This window comes from Drosophila kikkawai, chromosome 2L (genome assembly GCF_030179895.1).
Source record: "Drosophila kikkawai strain 14028-0561.14 chromosome 2L, DkikHiC1v2, whole genome shotgun sequence".
Lineage (NCBI taxonomy): Eukaryota > Metazoa > Arthropoda > Insecta > Diptera > Drosophilidae > Drosophila > Drosophila kikkawai.
The window spans coordinates 24694014-24715214 of record NC_091728.1 but is presented as its reverse complement, the minus strand read 5'-3'; the positions used below and the strand labels follow the sequence as shown (position 1 = coordinate 24715214).

Here is a 21201-nt window from a genome sequence, read left to right as displayed (position 1 = left end):
GGAGAAATATCAATTTTAGATATGGTAAATATCTGAGCCAAGAAATCCTATTGAAGTAATAAACACAGTATCAAGTAATTTAATATAACTTCATCTGTGCAACTGCAGCAGCAACCGTAAGCACTTCAAATATCCTTTAATATATCCCCTTAATAATATCTACTATAATGTCTACCTCTTTTATATACTTTCCATATACCACTCGAAATGGGAAATGTGCTACAAATAATGGACTCCACTTTGCGGCAAACACGTGTTCACTTTTGCGGAAAATGTGTCATAAATCATTTAATTGCATTTTTACCTTTGCCGGGCCTGTCAACTCATTTAACTGGGCCAATGTCCCCCCCCCCTCCATGGCTTTTGTTTCCGACACGCCATCGAAATGCACATCAACGAATTCTGCGACAAATGTGAATAATTAACACAAAACCCACCTTCACCCACTCCCTGGCTTCTGGCTCCTGGTCCTGGCACTTTGACAATCTTGGCTATTTGCATGGGCTTTGCATTGCCTGGAACTCGGACACAATCGCTGCATATCCGACTTCTGTCGCACTGCACCACCGACCGATCCGCCGACCCGCAAACCCAAACCCACCTGGCACCGCTGCGAATCATCAATTTTCGGAATGTCACTGCCAATTACACCTTTTCAATATTTGTGCGCATACCCTGGCGTCGTCGCTGGAATATATTTTTTGTATTTTCTGCGACTACCAAATACAGTGGCGGAAACTACAAATCAACCGGCAAAAACGGCAACCATCGAGATGTACGCGCCCAGCTCGTATAATGACACCGTCACCGGCGAGACGCTGTCCAGCGTTTCGGAGAAGAGCGAGTCCTACTCCAATGAGGGCAGCAGCCAGCCCGAATATATTGTGAGTATGCCCGGAACCGAACTATTTTTTAGTCCCTACGCTTTTTTTCAGCTTTCCCTTTTACCCTTTCCTTTTGGGCTTTTCCCCCTCCATTTTTTCTGTGGGATGAGCATGAATATGCAATTTGTGAATGGGCACAAAAACGGCAAAGCGAAAAATAAAATAGAAAGAAGAGGTGGCCAGTAGTGGAAAATCGCCTGGCATTTTAGGCATTTTCCATTGCTAAATAGATGTCCTGCAGGTGCAGGGGAGTCGTCACTTGGCATTTCCTCTGGCATTTTTTTCCCCAAAGTCATTCAATTTAAATATTGCTTTCTTCTCCGTCCGCACTACAGCCTGTCAATCACACCGATATCGGGGCCAATCTTTTAAAGGCTATAGTCGGTGAGACTGTTGGTTAAATATAAATAAAAAGAAGTAAGAAAGATATAGCAGAATAAGCTCTGGAATATATATATTTTCTTGATGGATAAACCCCTACAGATACAGGCTTTAAAAATCAAAAGCGCCTTTAAGGAGTATCCTGTTTTCAAATCCATTCAAAATGCCAGTTTTTACAAAACTAAAGGGATTTTAATTTGTGTTTTTTTTTTAGATTTTCCCTCGAAAATGCTTTTTTCTATTTCAACAAAGGATTATCCAGCCCTTTCAGTTTCAGTTATCCAGTTAACTTTTTATGTAAAAAATTCAGTTTTTCAGAGATTCATTTCCTCTTTTTTAGAAAAACAAAGCTGTGTATGAACTATGATAAAAAATACCCCCTTAAAACCTTAAAGGATTTTTAAATATCCAAGCATAAATTAGAAAAACCCGAAATAGCATCAGGTTAAGTTGAAAGATGAAACAAATATGCTAGAACCAAGCAGTTAATAAGCCGCAAAAACAAATTTAAGACGAAACAAGGCTTCCTGCCAGTCAATTCAAGGCCCCAATGTTGAGGCTGGTCAAAGCAGCAAAATCCCTGGCCTGCGGCCCTGGCTTTTCAATTATTACCAATGCTCGAAACGAGAGCTTGCAGAAAGGCAGGAAGTGCCAGACCAGACCCAGACCCAGCAGAAAGACCAGACCCGTCCAGCGAGGCGGAAACGGAAGCGGCAGGCCGACGTCGTCGCTAAGACGTCGTGATTAATTACGCGACGCTGATGATGATAATGATGAGCCCGCGAGTGGGCTAAGACGCCGGATAAAACTGGCTCCGGTTGGTGGGGAACTGGGACAGACAGGGAAGCTGCTTCAAACAAATCGTTTCAAATTATTAAAATCATTTATTATCGCCGTAATCTTGCAGCGGCAGGAAAACCGCAGCAACTGCCTAACCCGCAGAAGCCGACGGAAAGTATGTAAAGTGCGTAAACTGCGACCGCGCGTGTTATAAATCAGCCCCCTATAACGCCACCATATCCCCCGATTTCGCTCGTCCTTGTCCTTGGTTTTTGTCCCATGGCCCATGTCCTGGATGTGCCCGATGTCCTCGGCCTCCTCGCTGTCCGTGTGTCGCCGCTGTCATTGTGGCTGTCAATTACGCGCCAACGACTTTCAACGCCTTTGCCAAAGTATGCCAAAAAGCAAAGTGTGGAGTAATTACGGGGCATTACTCAAATGGGAATGAGAATATAAATTGATATATACCCAGTCAGCCAGCCCCCACAACTCTCTCCATGTCTGCTCCATGTCTCACCACATCCTTCTCTCTGTCTTTATCCATTCGCAGGACGAGGCCCGCAAGAAGGCGGCATCCACGTATTTGGTGGAGGGCTCGGATATGCCGCCGCCCAGATACCAAAAGGATGGCACCCTGCCAGTCATATATCCGAATAATATTGGTAAGTTGATACTGCAGCAGGTCCCCACCTGCCGCCTCTAAGAAAGGAGCAGAAAATTTAGAGAACTGAGCTTTTTTTAAAGGGTTGAGTCCTCTTAAAGGAAAAAACTCTACTTTTAAGTTAAAGCTAATTACCTTCTTGAAATCTTATCTTAAATACCTATTTTACAAAAGAGTAAGCTATATTTCGCAATAAGAGCCATGCATATCGCTCAGTTAAGAAGCGAAAAAAACGCTTTAGATAATTAACTTTTGGGCAAAACAAAGTTGGGAGCTGGCACTCGCGCTGTCAGGACGTCAGCAGACCCACCCAGACCAGACCCGCTCCTGACCCTCTATCGCCCTCCGTTGCACTCGTTTTGGGTTGATTTTTATGCCATGATTGCAGCGCAATCAAAGCAAATGTTCGAAGAAAAGAGAGAAAAAATAGGGAAACGAAAATCGTAAAAAGCTGCAAGGGAAGTGAACGAGCAGAAATAAATATACAGAGCTTTGCGGCAGAAGGACGAAAGTGGGCGAGCTGAAAATTCAATTCCAGCACAACATCTCCATCTTAATTGTAATTGAACGGCAAAGTTTTTGTCAGTCTTGATTTTCAATTGACGTATGTAGGGATAGAGCTATAGACCACATATATATATGGCTCAAGGCTGACTCCAAATCACGTGCGGTCTGCGCTAATTTAAGAAAAAAAGCTCAGACCTCGAATTGCCGAAATTTAAGGCAAGCACAAATGGAAATGGAAGAATAATAACCGAGGAAAAGGACTCAGACTCGGATCCAGACCCAGGCCCAGACCGGGACAAAGAGATAGGGATAACGATAGACACCGTGACTGTCTATCAAAGCATCGAAGCCGGAAGAACAACAGCAGTTCTATGATAACAAAAAGCAGAAAATGCATTTTAAATGCAAAAGCGTAGAAATAATAAAAATACATTAGCTGCAGAACTTATCCCCGGAAGGGAGAGCCAGAGACTCTGGCATAAAAAATACAATTACCTTATGTCAACGACATGAAAATTTTGGAAGGCGCTTGCCCTCTTTGCTCCCCGCTGTGTGCCAAATATATTTTGGACAGCACAGCCAAAGAATCCCATGTCCTTGCTAATCCCTTTTTCAGTACTGTTTCTCGGTGTTTTTAAAATATATTAATTAACTTCCCAAGAGCATGTTACAAACCCTTATACCTGCAAATATGGTTATCAATAGATTTAGGTCTCCAAACTGGGTTATTGCATAATTCTTGACGTTTATATTTCTCGTAGAATACATCGATTTTTAATGGGTAACTCCGTGGTTTTCAAATCAATTAAAATTCTGCCCAATTAATGCTAAAAAACAAAAGATGCCTTGAAATTATCCATGACTAAGAGACTATTATTTATTTAATTGCACACTTTTCGGCGCCTTCCGAATTGATTTCAAATCTACCATAACTTAAATTTCCACTTCCTAAGAATTACGCTATGTCAAATTCATTTAAAAAGTCTCTTACATTATCCGACTATAACTGAAAACTTTCTCTCCGTGTGGCGGATGTCCCGTCGTTCGCAATAGATAAACCCAAGACAAGGTCTTGCCGCCCACTTTCGCCTCCCGGTTTTCCACCTCGGGGTTTTTGCGGCGACACGCATAATTACGTATGTGTGCTGTTGTGGCCGTGTGCCTGTGTGTGTGTGTATGGGTGTGTGCGGTGAGTACCGCCATTTTCTTTATGCCCGAAACAACAACAAGCGCGTAGCAGAGCGAGCTGAAAAGAAAACACGCTGAGGGAGAAGAACAACAAAGACAACAGCGAACGGCATAAGAAAGGACGACCGAAAGAAGGAAGAAAAAGAAAAATGAATGTAGGCGGCGCCGGTGAGGAGGGTGCGAAGGAATCCCCCACGTGGCACAAAAAATTAAAATGCTTGCCGGAAGCTGAATCTCAAACAAGCGGGCCCAAGGCTGTTGTTCCAAGCCGGGCGGAAAAGCGAGGAAAAGCGGGGCAAAAGCAGAACCGTGGTGCAGGAAAATTCAGGCAAGCAGCGGAGGCGACGGCATGCACATGAGCTTAACGGGGGGCGGGGCAAGCGGAAATTGTTTTTGTTAGTTGGCGTCACATTTTTTAACAGCTTTTTTTTCTTGGTTCTTCTATTTTTTCCTGGAGTATAAATTGCGAGAGGGTGGTGGTGCCGTTATGGGTGGCCGTCTGAGCCATTGACAAAAAACCAGATGACAAGCAACCACACCGCAATCCCAAGGGCTTCCCCTCCACCTCCCCGCCTACGGCGATTGCAATTTCATTTACCATTTACCATTTGCCATGGAAATGCATACGCGAGGAAAAGCCAGAGAGCCGCGCTTTTAATGAGACACTTTTCCACGCGCTGCCATGTTAATGAGCATGGCCGAAAGCAACAAGTCTGCGGCTCTGACCCACTTGTGACCTTGGGAGAGTGCGAGAGCCTCTGGTGGAGCTCAAAGCATGCGTTTTTCCGTAAATAAATGCATTTTTGGCCAAAGCTTTTCATTTCCTTAAATTATTTTTTAGGGGTTTTCAATTAAATGCATTAAGTGTACACTTGGGCAGTTTAGTTGGCAAACCAGGACTCCGGTTCTGTGTAAAATAAACAAAGTAAATGATTACCAGAAATCAGAAATTTGAAAACCCAAACGTATAATTTGAACCTATTTTAAAATCTATTTACAATTGGAATAGCTTTAGAATTTTTTCTAAAGCTATTCCAATTGTTTGTTGATATGAAAGAGCAACCAGATTTCTACTGGAAGCTTCTTTCACTAACAACAACACTTCTGAATAAGTTAATGAACATTTACATATCTATCTATATCTATTTTATATATCCAAAAATGTTTAATCATTTCCTTTAAGTCAAATTTTTAACTGTGACTGTATCTGTTGCCAGTTCTTTCGGCGTTAAACCCTTGAAGTCCCTCCTTTGGTAAAAGAAAACTCCCGCATTGGAAGGAGGACAAGGACTATAGCTCATGGTTGGGCCCCGCTATTTTTCATCCGCCACGTGAAGCATTTCTTATCTCCTTTCTGGCCTGGCCCAGTGTTATTAATATCTGATGAGCTGGGAGTTGGGAGCTGGTTGCTGGGTGCTTGGAGCCTGGAGCTGCTTGTTGGTGGCCAGAAGCTAGTGGTCCTGACCCGGGCAACAATTATGCAGCTGCCACAGAACCGAAATTGGAACAAAGATACAGTTTTCCGTTCGGGCTTTCTTTTTCGGCACAACAATGGTGGGCGCTGATCGAAAAATCAATAATTCATGAGTGACTGTCTTTTGAGGGAGCCACACAGCTCCAGCACATATGCAGAAGTAAACAAGCCGCAGGATGAACAAGGACCCAACGCAGGCTTCCTTCGATTTGTCGTCGTCGGTGTCGCAACTTTGCCCTCACAAAATATTGTGGCTGCTGCTCTCAGCTTCCCGGCGATGTCAAAGTCTATTTTACAAAATTACGAATTTGTTACGTTTGCGGGATTCACGCCTCCGCAGCTGACAGACGCTCGATTTCCACGGAACGTGGCAGTATGTCGGCCAATTTGTCACGCCCCAAGCAGGTGGCACGGTGGCAGGATGTTGGCCCTTTGGCCAACTGAAGACTCCATCGACATTTGCATATTTATTGGGCCGGGCTTATCAGCAGTGTAGCAACCATTGCAATTAATGGCCCTCACTTTCTTTTGCTTTCCGTGCGTTTGCACACGAAATCAGCCAGAACCGAACAGCAAATTGTTGCTAGCCATGTGTGTTGGCCATTTGTTCAGGTGTGCTTCCTATTTTGCCTTAACATTTGATTTTTGGAAAGGCTTTCTTTATTTTTCGATATTTCTAATGCACAAATTGTGTGTAATTTCCTGATGGCATCTACGATAGTTTTAATATTGTATTTTCAAATTAAAAATGTTAAAAATGAATAAGGATATATACGCATATTAAAATATACCCAGGAACTTGGTATTATTATCTTGAATATAAGCCACAAATTCGATTAAAAGCTTAAACGATAATGCAGCCTTTAGTGTTGTGCATGCGGCAACTCCTTCGATTATACAGCTTCCTCGCCTGCAGTTTTAAAATGGAAATTGAATGTGTTCTGCATTTTGCAACTCTCCATTTGCGGCATGCTCCGCTTATGGTCGCAATCAAAGCTTAAGCCTTGGCCATTCGGCAGCACCGTATACACACATACATACATACTATATGTGGGGAAAAATATAGGAAAATAATCAGTAGAGCGCAGCACGTACCCCGCAAAAAGGCAGGGACGAGCAGGGGCTATTGGTAAGCCATTAAAATCAACCCGAAGCCGGCTAAAGTGGGCTTTATGGCCGCACACAAAAAACAGCAGCAATGCATATAAAATGGGGCTCACTTTGACTTAAGCACATATTAACTGAATGCCGCCATATAACACATATATTTTGTCTTATTTTTTCTTACAGTAAACGCCTGCACGCTGCCACACCCCCGGCACAACAATGGAGGCGCCGCCATCCATATGACCCGGGACGATCAGATGCTAATCAGCAAGGGCGTCTATATTCCGTCCCCGTCGCCGGCGCCGCCGCCAGATGGCTCCTACTACAACATGAACAGCGACAGATACTTGTCCTATCCGCCCATGGTGAGTGAGATCAATGACCGACCGAGCTAGCTAGCTAGGAGCAGGAGGGGATTTGGCTGGGATCCAAGCTTAACGGAGGAACGGCGGATGCAGCTGGCTTAATTGCCCGCATCTGTAGTTACCTTCTTTGATCTGGCTGCCATCTGGCTGTGCCGCGTCCCTGCCAGGATTATTTCGCTCAATTAACCGAAGTTTTCCACGGAGCAGAGGGAAGCCTGGCACTTTGCATCCCCCATAAATCCATGTATCGATCTCTGAGAGGGAGACCGTGTCTCAGGCAGTGCTCCCTGCTGGCATTTAACGCGCGTCGCTTCGACTTTTATAATCCGCAACACTGTAGAGACAAATGACGGACTTAAAAGCGTTATAAGTAAGCCCCATGAAGCAGACTGCACTGGCAACTGGCAACTGGCTTTGTTGCATTGTCCTGAGCGCGGAGGGCAAACATTATTTTCCTCCCTCCTGACAACAATTTAATATCACGCATACGCCGCGTATGGCAGCTCGCTTTTACGACAAGGCACGCCCACAGATGCGACAAAGTTTTTGCCTTTTTCGGGGCTGCCATCACTCATAAGGAGACGGAAGGAAAGGGGGGAGTCGGGAGTCTGTCCCACCTCCGTAAGACACACCGCATCTAGTCAAGGACATGCGATGTCCATTCCTTGGCGGATGCCACACACATTCGCCTCTTGTCGCATTGGCTGCCAATATAAATTCCGCAAATTTCACAATAAACATGGGGAAATCAATTTTCGGAATTTATGTTTCCGACGCTCCTTTTATGGAGCCCCTCCACCGCTGTACGTCCAAGCATGTGTGTCCCCTTTGGCGGACTTGATGACTGCTGGCACTAAAGGGGTGCAAATGCGACAGCATAAGATGACACCAGACGTGGGACGACAGTTAGCCCCGTTCCCATTGCCATTTATGTGTCGTATCAACTTGGCTGACGCTCAATAATTGTATAAATTAGATGGAGGGGAAAATGCAGCAGCAGCAGCAGTAGCTCCAGGACAGGGAAGTAATACTGTGGGGCATCCATAAATTGTTGGGACATGTGCCAGCATAACAGGAGCAGGAAATATTGAAAAACTTTTGTGAATTTCGAGGTATCTGAAATATATCCTACACATTCCAGCAAAGATTCCTTTAGTTTGTGCTTGCCTACATTGAAATTGCGTTGCTAACCTATTATAAAATATATATTACAACTGAAAAGGACTTACCCATCAGCTCTGCCACACTGTGCCTAAGCTCCCCCCCTAAGGAAATGGGACACCAGCTGGCTGCAGCCGGCTAATATAATAATATTTATGCTTAGCAGTTGACCATGTTTATGGGCTTTATACGATTTGTTAAGTTATTCAATTGTGCGCCGGTCCCAAAGAGTACACAGTTAAATGATGTGGTCGGACGGCGACTGGCAGTATCAAGTGTCCAGTGGCCAGTGGCCAGTGGCCAGTAGCCAGTGCTCCGTCATCGTTCTTTGCCAGCGCCCCGACATGGGACTAAACCTTTTGTTTGCGGTTTTTAGTCAACGAGGGAGAAAAATTCAATTTCGGTTTAGTTGGTCAACAATGACATCCCATATGTGTGTGTATATATCCTCCCACATGGAGCCACCACCCTTCCGCTTTGTGCGGGGCCTTTTGCCATTTCACATAAGAAATGTTTTGTGTGGAAGCCAAATTGAATTATTTGATAAACATCATTAGAAAAATTACAAAATATACAGAAAGGAGCAGTCCCTTCGCTGTGGCTACCCGCAAACATTTGGCCAGCACTAAATTACTTTTCAAAGAGAGCATCTGTCTCAGTTTCAGCTCCAGCTTCTGTTTCAACTGAGGCTTCTTCGGTCTGCGCCACGTATCCAAACGGACAGCAAATGAATAAGGACAATTTATAACAGTAAATCAAATTAAATTTCAATTGGAAAACTTGACAATATAAAAAAGAGGACATAGAGAACACACACGCACACCAAGGACCGAATAAAACAAAACAAAATGGCCATCTAACAAAGTTAGAGCATCGCTCTGCACATTAGTCCCCGAAGAGGGGCTGCTCCTCCATCTGGGCTCCACTGTAATTGCCCATCACGGACTCCGAGTCCCTGGCAATGGATGCGGATTCGATTCGGCTTAGCCAGTTTATCACAAAGCGCTGAAAAGTGATTGAGCAGCTTCTTAATCAATTTATGTTCTGCGGAGTTTCCCATTTATGATGCGAATGTGTTTCCGGTATTTGATTTATTCGATAAGGCAAAGCCACTGGACTTGAATTGACTCAAATACTTAAAATCTTAGGCCAATATTTACATCAAAATCCAATTTATTGTCAACAGTCTGGCTGTAACTATGAATGATAATTTGACAGGCCAACGCCTTGCCTTCCCGAGTTGAAAAGTGATTGAGCAGCTTCCTTGTTAATAAATTTAAGTTCGTTGAGAGAAGGACTGTTCTCTGTTTGATTTATTTCTTGAATTTCACTTTGTTTATGAGGTTCATTTGATGAAATAAATTGCAATCTGCGAGTCCTTCGATTGCATCCTCCTTGGATGATTTTACTCAGTGTTTCTCAAGTGGGCGTAGGCTTAGCTAAGCTGATCGGCGGTGGTTAGGAGCTGCTCCGTTCGGCTCAGCTGGAAAAGTTTTCCCATTAAACTGTCGCCCGAGATATGAAACAATGAAGGGCGCAAACAGAAGTGAGCCCTAAGCCGCGGCTCAAATAGGAGAGTGGAGATGGAGATTCCCTGCCTCGAATCCTTTGGCTACTTTGGTTCTTCTTGGTTCCTGAAAAAGGCCAAGATTGGCACTAACGATGCCATAATTATGACAGCACTCTCTGTGTACAATACAACTTGCTGACAAGAACTTCTCCTTCTCGGGCGTCGGCAGGAGAAAAAAAAAAGAAGCTCTGACTGTCTGCGAGTGGATTTCCAGTTCAATTGACATGACACTTTGTGCCAGTTGAGGAGGAAGTCGCTCCGCATGTCCAAGTTTGCAGCACGTACAACTTTCAAGTTCCGAACTGCAAACTTTGGCCGTGCACCTAATTGGAATATTAAGGAGCGTCCTGCGAATCAAATTCCCTCCTAGTACCTTTACAACGATTGCCCAATTGAAAGTCCTGGAGGATTAACACGGCGACAGGACGACAGCCAGCAGAAACACATTAGATACAAAACACTCAGCTCTGATTAACGGAGCTGGGATTGGGCCGGGGAATTGCAAGTAGTCTTAAGTAGACCAGGGCGGACATTTTGTATCAGTTTACAAAGTTAAATTGTCTTCAACGAAAAGTTCCTCGGTCGCGGCGCTCAGGGCTTAAGCCAAGGCGATTTGGGAGCGACGAGAAGGATTCCGGGTTCCCAGCTCCCTGGTCCCTGCTCCTGCAAAGGGTTTCTGCCTGCAAACTTTTGGCCACTTAAAGGCTTTTGTGTGCCGCGCTCGCTAATTCGCTCCGCAGCTCATTATTGTTGCCGATGCCTCCGGAGTTGTGCCGCTGCGGCTGGAACTTCATTCTGTGTAAATAGAATAACCAATTGGCATCGCCACTCGCCACCCCGCTGGCTACACTGTCCATAAAAAAGAAACTTTCCACATTAAGGCCAACCAAGCGGCGCCGGCGGGCCAAGGCCACACTGAAAGAAATCGCTTTTCCATATAGATTTGAGTACATTCGTAATGTAAATATAAAATGCATAAGCTTTAAAGCTATGAAAGCATAGCCAGGAAGAAAGGCTTAGGTTCTCCACAAGCTTTAACTTATCTATCCCTTTCCAATTATCATATTTCAAGCTTTTTTTCTCTCAGTGATTGACAGTCTCGCTGAGCTGAAGCTAAAATTAAATTATGGCCTGGGTGCGGATCCCCTTATTTATTTAATCGGCATCAGCTGTGCACTCCTCCCCCATGAATTTTAAAACAAAACACTCTCTCGTATCTTGTAACTCGTATCTCGTATCTCGCATTGATGACAGCAACAGCGCCCGGGTGCGTAAAGTATCTGACGGATGCCTTGGCACTCCTTTGCGCTTCTGCGGAGCCCATTCCCCGTGCAGGATTCAGGATTCAAGATCCCTGATCCCTTCCCGCCGCCGCCTGCAGCTGACAGCTCCGCAGTCAGACAATGGCCGGAGTTCGCCCGCACGAAAACTAATTGAATTTAAAACTGTGCAGAACTCAAGTTAACAAAGTGAACCGTAGTTAAGTTGTCCGGCTGAAGTCAAGTTCCTGCCCTCCGGCTCTGGCTCCGGCCACTCCACATGTGCACGTAGTAGTCAGTCCACATAGGGATTCCGACTGCGTCCGGCAGTCAGCATTTAACTTATCAACGCCAGCCAAACGAAAGCCAAGCAGCGGCATTTCGGGTGTGGAATTGCCAAGTGAGGCGGCGGGAAGCCTTGGAAGGCCAACCAAAGTTGGCAATAAAATACAAATTGCCGCTTAAATAGTTACAAGCTGGTTGGACAAAAACACCGCAACGGATGGATGAGTGGGTGGCTTTGGTATCCACTCTGGTTGTGGCTCTGCCTGGGTGTGGCCACAACTTGTTTTAAATTGCATTTACTTCTTGCCATTTTGCGTGCCAACAACCGGATACGCTCCTACCCCTACAATCCTTGAGGCACTGACCCTGGAACATCCTGTTGCTGCCTTTGGGTCAATACAAAGAAGTTAGTCAAATCAATTGGTAAAAAGTGGCTTTTGTGACATTTTTAGGGGTTACACATGAATAAAACGCACCTCCCTCCTGGTCAATACATTTTTAATTAAATTAATGATATATATTTTCTTCCAGGAATACCCGGCAACCCTGGACTTCAGCGCCCAGCCCCTCACCATGGCGCACCTACAACCCATGTCGGTGACCTCTCAGGCCGCCCTCTTGGCCAGCAATGGCGGCGCCACGCTTATTGGCAACGGATCAGTGGCCGCAGTGGCCGGCGGCTCGGGCACCTTGCGGCGGGGCATCCTGCGAGGAATGGTGGGCGTACCGCCTCCGGACGTAACCCACCACACGTCGGCTGTGGGCGGAAGTCCGATGCAGATGCTCCACGACCTGCACCATCCGGTGAACCTGAGCGCCTCCACGCTTACCACCAGCACCACGCTGAACGGTAGTCTTCCGACGGCCACAACCACGGCCACGCTGCCCCGCCAGCCGCACGGCATCCTCAAGGATCCCAACAGGAACAAGCAGCAGCAGCAACAGCAACAGCAGCAGCTTCTCAATGCCAGCCTGGTTGGTGTGGGCGTGGGTGTCCCTGTATCGGCGCCCATGGGCAGCTTACAGATCCTGAACCTGCCACCCGCGGGCGCCGGACTGGGCAACAACCTTCTGATGACCACCAGCGGCGCTTTCGATCCGACGGCGGCGGGCATGAGCAGCTTCAGCCAGGCCGGAGGCATCCCGGTGGCCTACACGGACGCGGACGGTCACCTCGTATAGCTGTAGGCGGGAACTGGGGCCACCAGCACCAGCTGCAGCAGCACCACGGTGCAGATCCTCACCGGCAGTGAGCCCCGGTTCTGAGCAGCCTAACCTAATCCACGACTCGTATCTGTATCTGTAACCAACCTACTCGCAAGGATGTAGCTAGTTTAGGAGCTTTCTCTTCGGCATCTGGGTTCTGTCTCTGATGACCCGATGTCCCCCGGTCCCTGGTCACAGTTCCTGGTCCCCGCTCCTGTCCGGCAGCCACTCTCGGCCATTACCTTATTCAAATCAGCCAGCGAATTAGTTTATGTAAATTTCCACCAAATTCTCGCCTTCCCTCCGCCGACTGTTGGGTGTTTATTTAGATAAGGCGGCGCCTTTGGGGGAGTGAGCATAATTTCGCAGAGAGTTTTACTAATTAGCCGAAAGCAGGAGGAGCAGCCAGAAGAAAAAAACGAAAAGCAGGCAAGAAGCGGGCGAAATAATTTGAAAATTTTCTTGGGTCGGGTGGAAAACGCGACGCGGTCCAGAGCCGCCGCTTGACAGCTCCCAGGGGCGTGCTCGGCTCAAGTCGACTGGGCACGTGATTGCCCTGGACGGTGCCCGGAGCGTCCACGCTCGTCGAAAGTTGAAGGTTGACAGCCGCTAGCTGCTCGGTGACCCCCGACCGCGACCCCTAGATACAGCTGCAGATTCCTCGTCCAGATTCGGCACTTCCCCTTTAATGGGACGGGAAAGCATTGAATATTTGGGGTAGGGAGACACCTCACACTTGAATAGATAGATAGTACAGTGGAGCTTCCTTGGTTTAGACTTTTAATAATTTGCAATGAAAGATTTAATAAATAAAAGATAATATTTTAAAAGTTAATTATTCAAGTAAATATTACGGGCAAGCCACATTTACTTTGACATTTAGTTATCAGGCTATAAAAAACCTGCTTTCAATTAATACTTTAATAATTTTAATATTTTCTCTATATAAAATGACTTCTTAATATAATAAGTTCATCCTAATGATTTTAAAATACCAAGAACGCAGTTCAACTTAAAGAAGTTCCACTGAATTCAAACAGGATTATAGAAGCTTTGCCCGGGAGTTGAGATAGCAAATTTAAAGACACTGTTCAAAATCAGCTGTAGCTTTTTTTTTTTTGCAGGGAAAACTTTCTTAGTGGTATGGCGAAATTTACGCATCTGGAAATCAATGTTTGCTCAAGATTACGACTTGGAATTTAAGTTCAGCAGCAGCCGCAGATATGAAGGGGCTACGGCCACGCCCTCGCTGCCATTATATGCAGAAGTTGGCTTTATCTCTTAGGAACACATCTCTGGCTCCGACTCTGGCTCTGTCTCCTTCTCCATCGCCTTCTGCCATCCATCGGGCAGCACTCGAGTGGCATTGCCGCACATAAACAGTTTTCATTTGCCACTCGTCGCAGCTCAGCGAGCGTGACATGCCAATCCTGGCCTGCGATGCCATTAGCTTTGCCAGTCCGCATCCCGAACCAAGACTGAGACAATTCTGGCATCTCTAGGACCAGTTTGGTTCGGTTCGGTTCGGTTCAGTTCGGGGAAGCGTTAACTACACGCCCTCGCATCCACATCCTCATCCGCAACCGCATCCGTATCTTTGACGTTGTAGCCAAGTTCTTGAGATCTCCGAGCGTCGTGCATAATTACAGAGCGGCAACTCGGGGCAGAATGTGTGGATTTTAATATTCATTTGGATGTAATTGCTGGATCTGGGTTGGAGTCGCAGGATTCGCAGATCCTGGGACTGCAACAACACTGCAGCTGCTATTCCGGTTGCCCTTCACCCTGGCCCTGGATTATCGCAAATGAATAAATGCCCTGATTTTGGAAATAGATGCGGAGGCAGCCAAGCCGCTTCAGTGTGTAATTAAAAGTGAAATTATCTTTGAAATTAACGCACGCGTAGACACAGACAAAGACAAAGGAAGCAGCAGGGCAGGGCAATGGGGGAAATGAAGAAAAATGCGCGGAAAACTGAGAATGAAATTAAGAATGAAGACGAGGCGGCTGGGAGCACACACATCCTCTGTGGGATTTCCGCTATTGAATAATTGCGATTGCAATGGCCAGATAAAAGTTAAATGAGCGAGAAAATAGGGAATGCTACGGTATGGGGGCCAGGGTGGGGCAACCTGTTGTGGCTGTCATTAATATTCGCCGCCATTATCTCGGCCATATTTCATGGGACTCGCACTCCACGCGGGACGCTGGTCAAGGGTCAAGGGACACGGGACATGGGACAGAGGCCACCTCTCTATACCAGATATGTGAATGTATAGCTTGTACTCCACCTCTACGAGTAGTGCTGCCAAATTGCATTAATAATTAGCATTTAACTGGATCCGTAACCTTAAGTAGCTAAGCATTTCGAACAACTACTCAAAACAGCAAACCAAAACCAAAACCTTTCCAATTGTACAATACCAACGCAGAGCAGCGAGGAAAGCAACGAGTAAAGATTAACGAGTAAAGATTAACGAATAATAACTAACGATAACTAGCGATAACGAAAAAAGGACAAATGCAGGTATATCGATACACACACACACAGATAGCGAGAGAAACAGACAGAGTCATTGCAATTCATAGGTGTAAACGTAGCATACTATTTCGCATCTCGTAACTCGTATCTCTTAGATCCTGACCCTCCCCCACTAAAGTTTGGAGCTCGGCAGGGAACTCCCCACTCGTATACATATAGAAATAACCAACCAACTCGCTGTTTTCTTAGGGATAACTACATATTTGATTGCACTCGAACTTAATACTCAACGAACGAAATGTATCTCTAAACATCTGCATCCGCATCCTCTCACAAATCTTGTATGTCTTCCCCAGCTTGTCGCACGGAGAGTATCTGTATGTGGCAATTGTTGTTTGTCCCTGATTTCTGAATCTGATCCGAAATACGTACTTAATGTTACACACACTGCTTAGTTTACACACACGAAATGTCGGGGGAAAGTAAATAAGACTTATTGTAGATAATTATGTTTAAAACAATTAACCCATACACGAAATCAAGTTGTTCAATTTGTATTTTTGCCAAAGAGATATTTGTTAAACAAAAAAGAACTTGACTCTATAGATACATATGTGTGTGCGTGTGTGCTTGTTTCACTATTGCTGTGTTTAATTGTTGTGTGATTTAATTGCAAGCCCCATGGGGAACTGTGTTTGATTTCGGAAATCCCCTCCCGTTCGATATTAACGTAGAGTAATTGCAGCGGCGACGACGACACACAAGACTTGAATACTGAAACCTAGGCTAATGTTAAATGTTAATTCGAATTATTAAACCTAAGGCAGCTGCAGCTAAGTAAACCAATCTAAACGGACGAGTGTGCGAGTGTGTGTATAAAGCGAATTATGAATGTTTTCCTGTGACACTTATTTAGTTATGTATTCTATGTAGTCCGTACGCGTATATATATCTATAACTATAACTGAGGCATTGTACAGTAGTCAAGAGGAAAAAACAACAATAATTAACATGGCGTAAGTTCTTTCGAAGATAAAACCAAAAAGTATATAGCATAGTTCATAAACTCAAAGCATAAGCCGCCACTCAGAAAAATGTATAAAACAAGGAACACTCTTTGACAAAAAAATAATACAAAACTAAAACAGAAAAAAAAAATTATTGAAAAAATATGAAAATTAATGCATATGAAACCTACTGCATTTTTAAAAAAGATCTGTTAACAAATGAATAATAAAACCATAAAAAAGGATGAATACCAAAGCCGAAAATGCATTTCCATTGCCTCTCGAACAAAGGGGCCAACCGATTACGGCACAAAAGACAATTTAATGGCAAAACTTTCGAATCAATTTTCAGCGGGAAAGGCAGCCGTGGCGGTGTCAGGACTCAAACAAAGGCTGGAATAAGGACGAACGCTATCCAGATCCTCGGAAGACACTTTTCCAGCGACTGCCAAACTTTTCCGAGGGGTGGCGGCAGGACCACTATCCGTCTTGCTCGGTGCGGTGCAAAAAATTGAATTCCTTGTAAAACTTACGAGCTGGCATTAATTTTAACAGCATTTCTCTCTCGGTGGCCCAGGACTGTGGGGGCGTTGGGTCGGTCTGGATGCCTCAAATTACGTATACGGCCCATTGAACGCTCCGCCGGGCACGGGGCACGGACATGTGTGCGTACTCCACGGCTGGGGCCATTATTCTCTCCTGACTGACTTTATGACGCTCATTCGATGGGCACAAATCGTAGCTCGTTTTTCATTTAAATGGAAGTTAATTAGTTCCGCCAAAATAAAAAAAAATACAAACAAACAAAAGAGAGCACAATACGGACATATATACTACATATTATATATGTATAGTAAAGTATAGCATGTGCGGGGCGTGGATCAACAGAGAGAGCGGCGCCAATAAAGGGCAAATAAAATTTCGCACAGAAAAGGGCGTGGCCAGAAGCATTCCTTGCTGCAATTGATTGATTTATTCCCATTCCCTGTTCCACCCCCTCGTTCTCATTCTCCAGCTCGTTCTTCTGCTCCTCTTTCTGCTCCTGCTGCTCCCTTCGACAACCACTTCGGCTTCATCAGTTGTTGCCGCAAATTGATTCAACAAACGGCAAACAAGTGAAGCCTGGCCATGATGGGCCTTCAATTAATAGCTGAATGGAATGGGCAAGTAAGTATGGTTACGGGCACGGGAACGGGTCCGGGCGAATTTCGCCGGACACGAAACTTTTCCGCTCCGCAACTCGGCAACTGTCAGCGTGCGGAATACTCAAGGATTCCCCTAACGAGTCGCAGCCAAAGGATACTTCGAAAATAATGCCGATAATTCAAATAAGGATTCTGAAAAAAAAAAAATACAGCCAAATCTAGGAAGGATATATACAGAGAGCCCTATACAAGTATATTTTTTTAAATATTAAAAAAAGTGGGAGAACGTAATGGAAGAAATATTTAATAGAAAAATGTTCTTCAACAAATAATAATACGATCTAAAACCCTTTATAAATAAGTGTTTTAGATTAAGATAATATGAATATTTTATTTAAAGTAATATTCATTATATTTTTATAGGCTCAGCCATATTTAATTATAATAATATTTAAAAATTAAACCCAAAGAAATCTAGCTTATTTTGTATGGATTATATAACAATATTGCAAAAATGCGCCGCAAATTAATAAATAAATGTTCTAGGACTATTTAAATATATCGGTATATATAACCTCTGTATTGTTAAGAGTTTAAGCTAAAGAATTGCTTTCAGCTTCAAGTTTTTTTTAAATACAAAGTAGGGTATTCCAGTTACAGGTTTGCAATCGAAACCTTCCCCTCCTGGCCTTTTCATTGTAATGCAGGTGACAACGCCGGCGTCTGGACAGTCGTCCCGCATCTCTTCCCCGGAATTGAATTTGACCCGAACCTGATTCCAAGCCCGGGCACTTTTTTGTGTGTCTACGGTTTTTGGACAGCGAGCGGAGCCGTCAAAAGGAACAAACCTCAGTGGCGACAGCGTGGAAATGCACGTCACAAGTACTCGCACAGTTCATCTGGCCGAGTAAATGGAAAAGTTTTGTTTGCCAAACTTTTCCGGTGGGGAAAGAAAGCGCGCTAAGGCGGCCTGAGTGCTGCAGGTCTCCGGACTTTTGGGCCAAAGTCACTAAGGAAACAATGACGACCGAAAAACTTTCCCGTTGGCATAATCATTGTCATGGCCATTGACGCAAGGATTTGCAAATTATCAGGGACGAAACTTGACCGAGCCCGTGTGCAACATGAGAGCTCCTTTCGCTTTGTTAGCGGCGACTGTAAAATTCAGCCATCAAATTTAAGCACACTCTAAAACACAAAAGTACTTGATGCCCAGTAATTATTCTTCTTAAAGTATGAATAAAAAAGTTTTCTTGTGTAATTGTTCGGGGTCTTAAAGGTTATCAAGCTTCTTTGAATTAATAGGGGAAATCTTGAAACATTTTTCAAGATTATTTAGTAACATTTTGTTACAAAATACATTTATTTTGACCCAATTGTTGTTTTCCTTTTGCGTCTATAATAATTGCCTACAAAATGTATTTGTTTTTCTCTCAGTGCCTATTTTGAGGGGGCCTAGTCCGAACCGCAATAATGGGCATACATAGCAATTATGCCTTTGGCAAAATTGCCGGCTGACAATCAAAGAAGCCGCACGCATAAACAAACCGGGGCTCAGAGCCACCGCAGTCACTCCTTTCCCTAACTCACTCCCACTCAGTGCCCCCCGAAAACCCTGAGCATCCAGCAATCCTCCCGGAAAAACCGCAGACCCCGCCGTAATGAATTGCGGCCAACCGACCCAAAACACAAACAGATACTGAGAAAGACCCGATTATAAGTTTGCGCACTTCTTCTTTTCCGGCTGCCTGCACAATTGGCTGGATCTAGCCGACATTGGATCCCTTTCTGGGGCAGGTCCTGCCATACACACAAACACGCATGCAACTCCGGAATGAACAACAACATCCTCTGCATCCTTGCATCCTTTGTGCTGCACCGACAGCGGGCTCGGGCAACCAGAATCATCCGATTTCTTTGCCGGTTCCCATTGTTTTGCGCAAATTCATTTCGAGGCTATGCAGTTTATCGGTGCCCTGCAGCCTCACACTTGGCTAATTTGTGTGGGAAGTAATCTTAACCGCCAGCCTTCTTAGCACTGGAAAAAAACAATGACCAGTATATACCTTTTACTTGCTCTTACGAATTGTAATTTTCAATAAAAGTTGGTTTGCGAGACAGAAAATATTAGTAAATATTTGTAACCATAATGTAAAATATGAATGAATTTATAAACTCACTACACTATTTATTTCCTATGCATATTACCTCTAAGTTCCCCTATACATATTTCCTACACTCACCTGTTAATTGGCATCAATTTGAACTCATTTCTCATACTTTCTCCTCGTGTACATGCTTATTTTGCAGGCAATCCACTCGAAAGACCTCGCAATGAAATGCGCAATAATTCAAATTACTCATACGCCAGGGTGGTGCGAGGGAAAGCTCTCGTCCTCAGCCCTGCATCAACTGCTTACCACCCATCAACCGGACTAAATAGAAAATATCTCAAGTTGTTCCGCCTGAACGCATCGCATCCAAGCCAATGACGCTGACTCTCAGTTGGCAAAGAATAAAGCCTAAGGCAAGAGGAACCACAGAAACGGAATGCGGCTGCAAAATATGATTTCATTTCATTCATTAAAAACCTGACAAGTTCAAGTTGAATGAATAGATATATATTTGGGCGCCCCATATGTGTATGATTTATTTTTAACACGCTTATTACAGCATCTCATAATGAACTGACGCGACGTTGGCCGTCGGCCGTTGGCGTCTTGGCAGGCAATCAAAAAACGAAAAGAATGAAATACAAATGCAAGTAGAACACGCCCGGCGACACACAATTATACGAAAATATCGAGAAACCTTTCACGATTCGCAACCGGAATGTTTTTATTTATTTTCCCCAGACTCTCGTTCTCGGCATTTCCTCAAAACGAACTGCCAAACAGCTGATTTAAATAGCCAAAGGCCTCAAAAAGAGAAACAATCAGAGCGAGGAAAAGAAAGGATGTCAGCCGTGAGTGTGTGTGTTGCGGCAAACAAGCAACAAGCGGCGAGGCGAAAAATGTAGGCGAACACGGCAAGCCGGCGAGAAAAGCGAGAAAGCGCCTCGGGCGAGATTCGCCGCACAGTGTCCTCGAATGGGGGGCAGTTAGTTAAAAGTGAATATTATTTCAAATATTTATTTTTTACTTCAGAGAAAGGGTTGTTCTTAAAACATTTCTAAGAAGCTGGGATTATTCATACTGATCGATTTCCACGTTTAATAGAGTTTTACCGCTGTATCCGGTTTGAATTTTTTTTTAATTTAAGAATGGGATGTATAATCAAAGACGAAATAAAAAACCTACAGACTACAGAGAAACAATACTTAAAACTCTACTAGAATTATGATTTCCTGTCGTTCTAGCATTTGAAATAATATCAGAAGTATTCTTAGAAACCAAAAAACTCCCTTTATACTAAGAAACCTAAAGTTATAAAACCGTGCACGGGTATAATAATAATTTCGGTCGGATTTCTTCATTTAGCATGATTCGTAGTTGGAACCATGATACAATTATACAAGGTAGTCCCGTCGGAAAAATTAGCAAAATGTATGTAAGTGAGACGGGTATAGCCTGAAAGATTGACTGAAATGACTCAATGAATAAGCTCGAGCTGTCAAAATAAGCCATAAAACCCAAACTATTTCGCCCCGATGGAACTACCTTGTATAATTCTATCATGGTTGGAACCAATAGAAAATTGTAGTCTGACATAAAATAAAATGTTACTATTTATTATTATC

At 44.3% G+C, this 21201-nt stretch overlaps 1 protein-coding gene across 4 annotated transcripts in view; it reads left to right on the top strand.

The window, feature by feature from the left end:
- The window catches only part of sns (sticks and stones), a 61065-nt gene extending 44492 nt beyond the window's left edge, over positions 1 to 16573 (top strand). For all 4 annotated transcript variants that reach the window (XM_017172392.3, XM_070286669.1, XM_017172391.3 and 1 more), the window contains 4 exons: positions 730 to 884; positions 2596 to 2707; positions 7166 to 7347; positions 12154 to 16573. In XM_017172392.3, coding sequence (XP_017027881.1) covers positions 730 to 884; positions 2596 to 2707; positions 7166 to 7347; positions 12154 to 12804 — 1100 coding nt within the window. In that variant the 3' untranslated portion in view covers positions 12805 to 16573. The remainder of the gene's footprint in view (positions 1 to 729; positions 885 to 2595; positions 2708 to 7165; positions 7348 to 12153) is intronic.
- The last annotated feature ends 4628 nt before the right edge of the window (positions 16574 to 21201 follow it).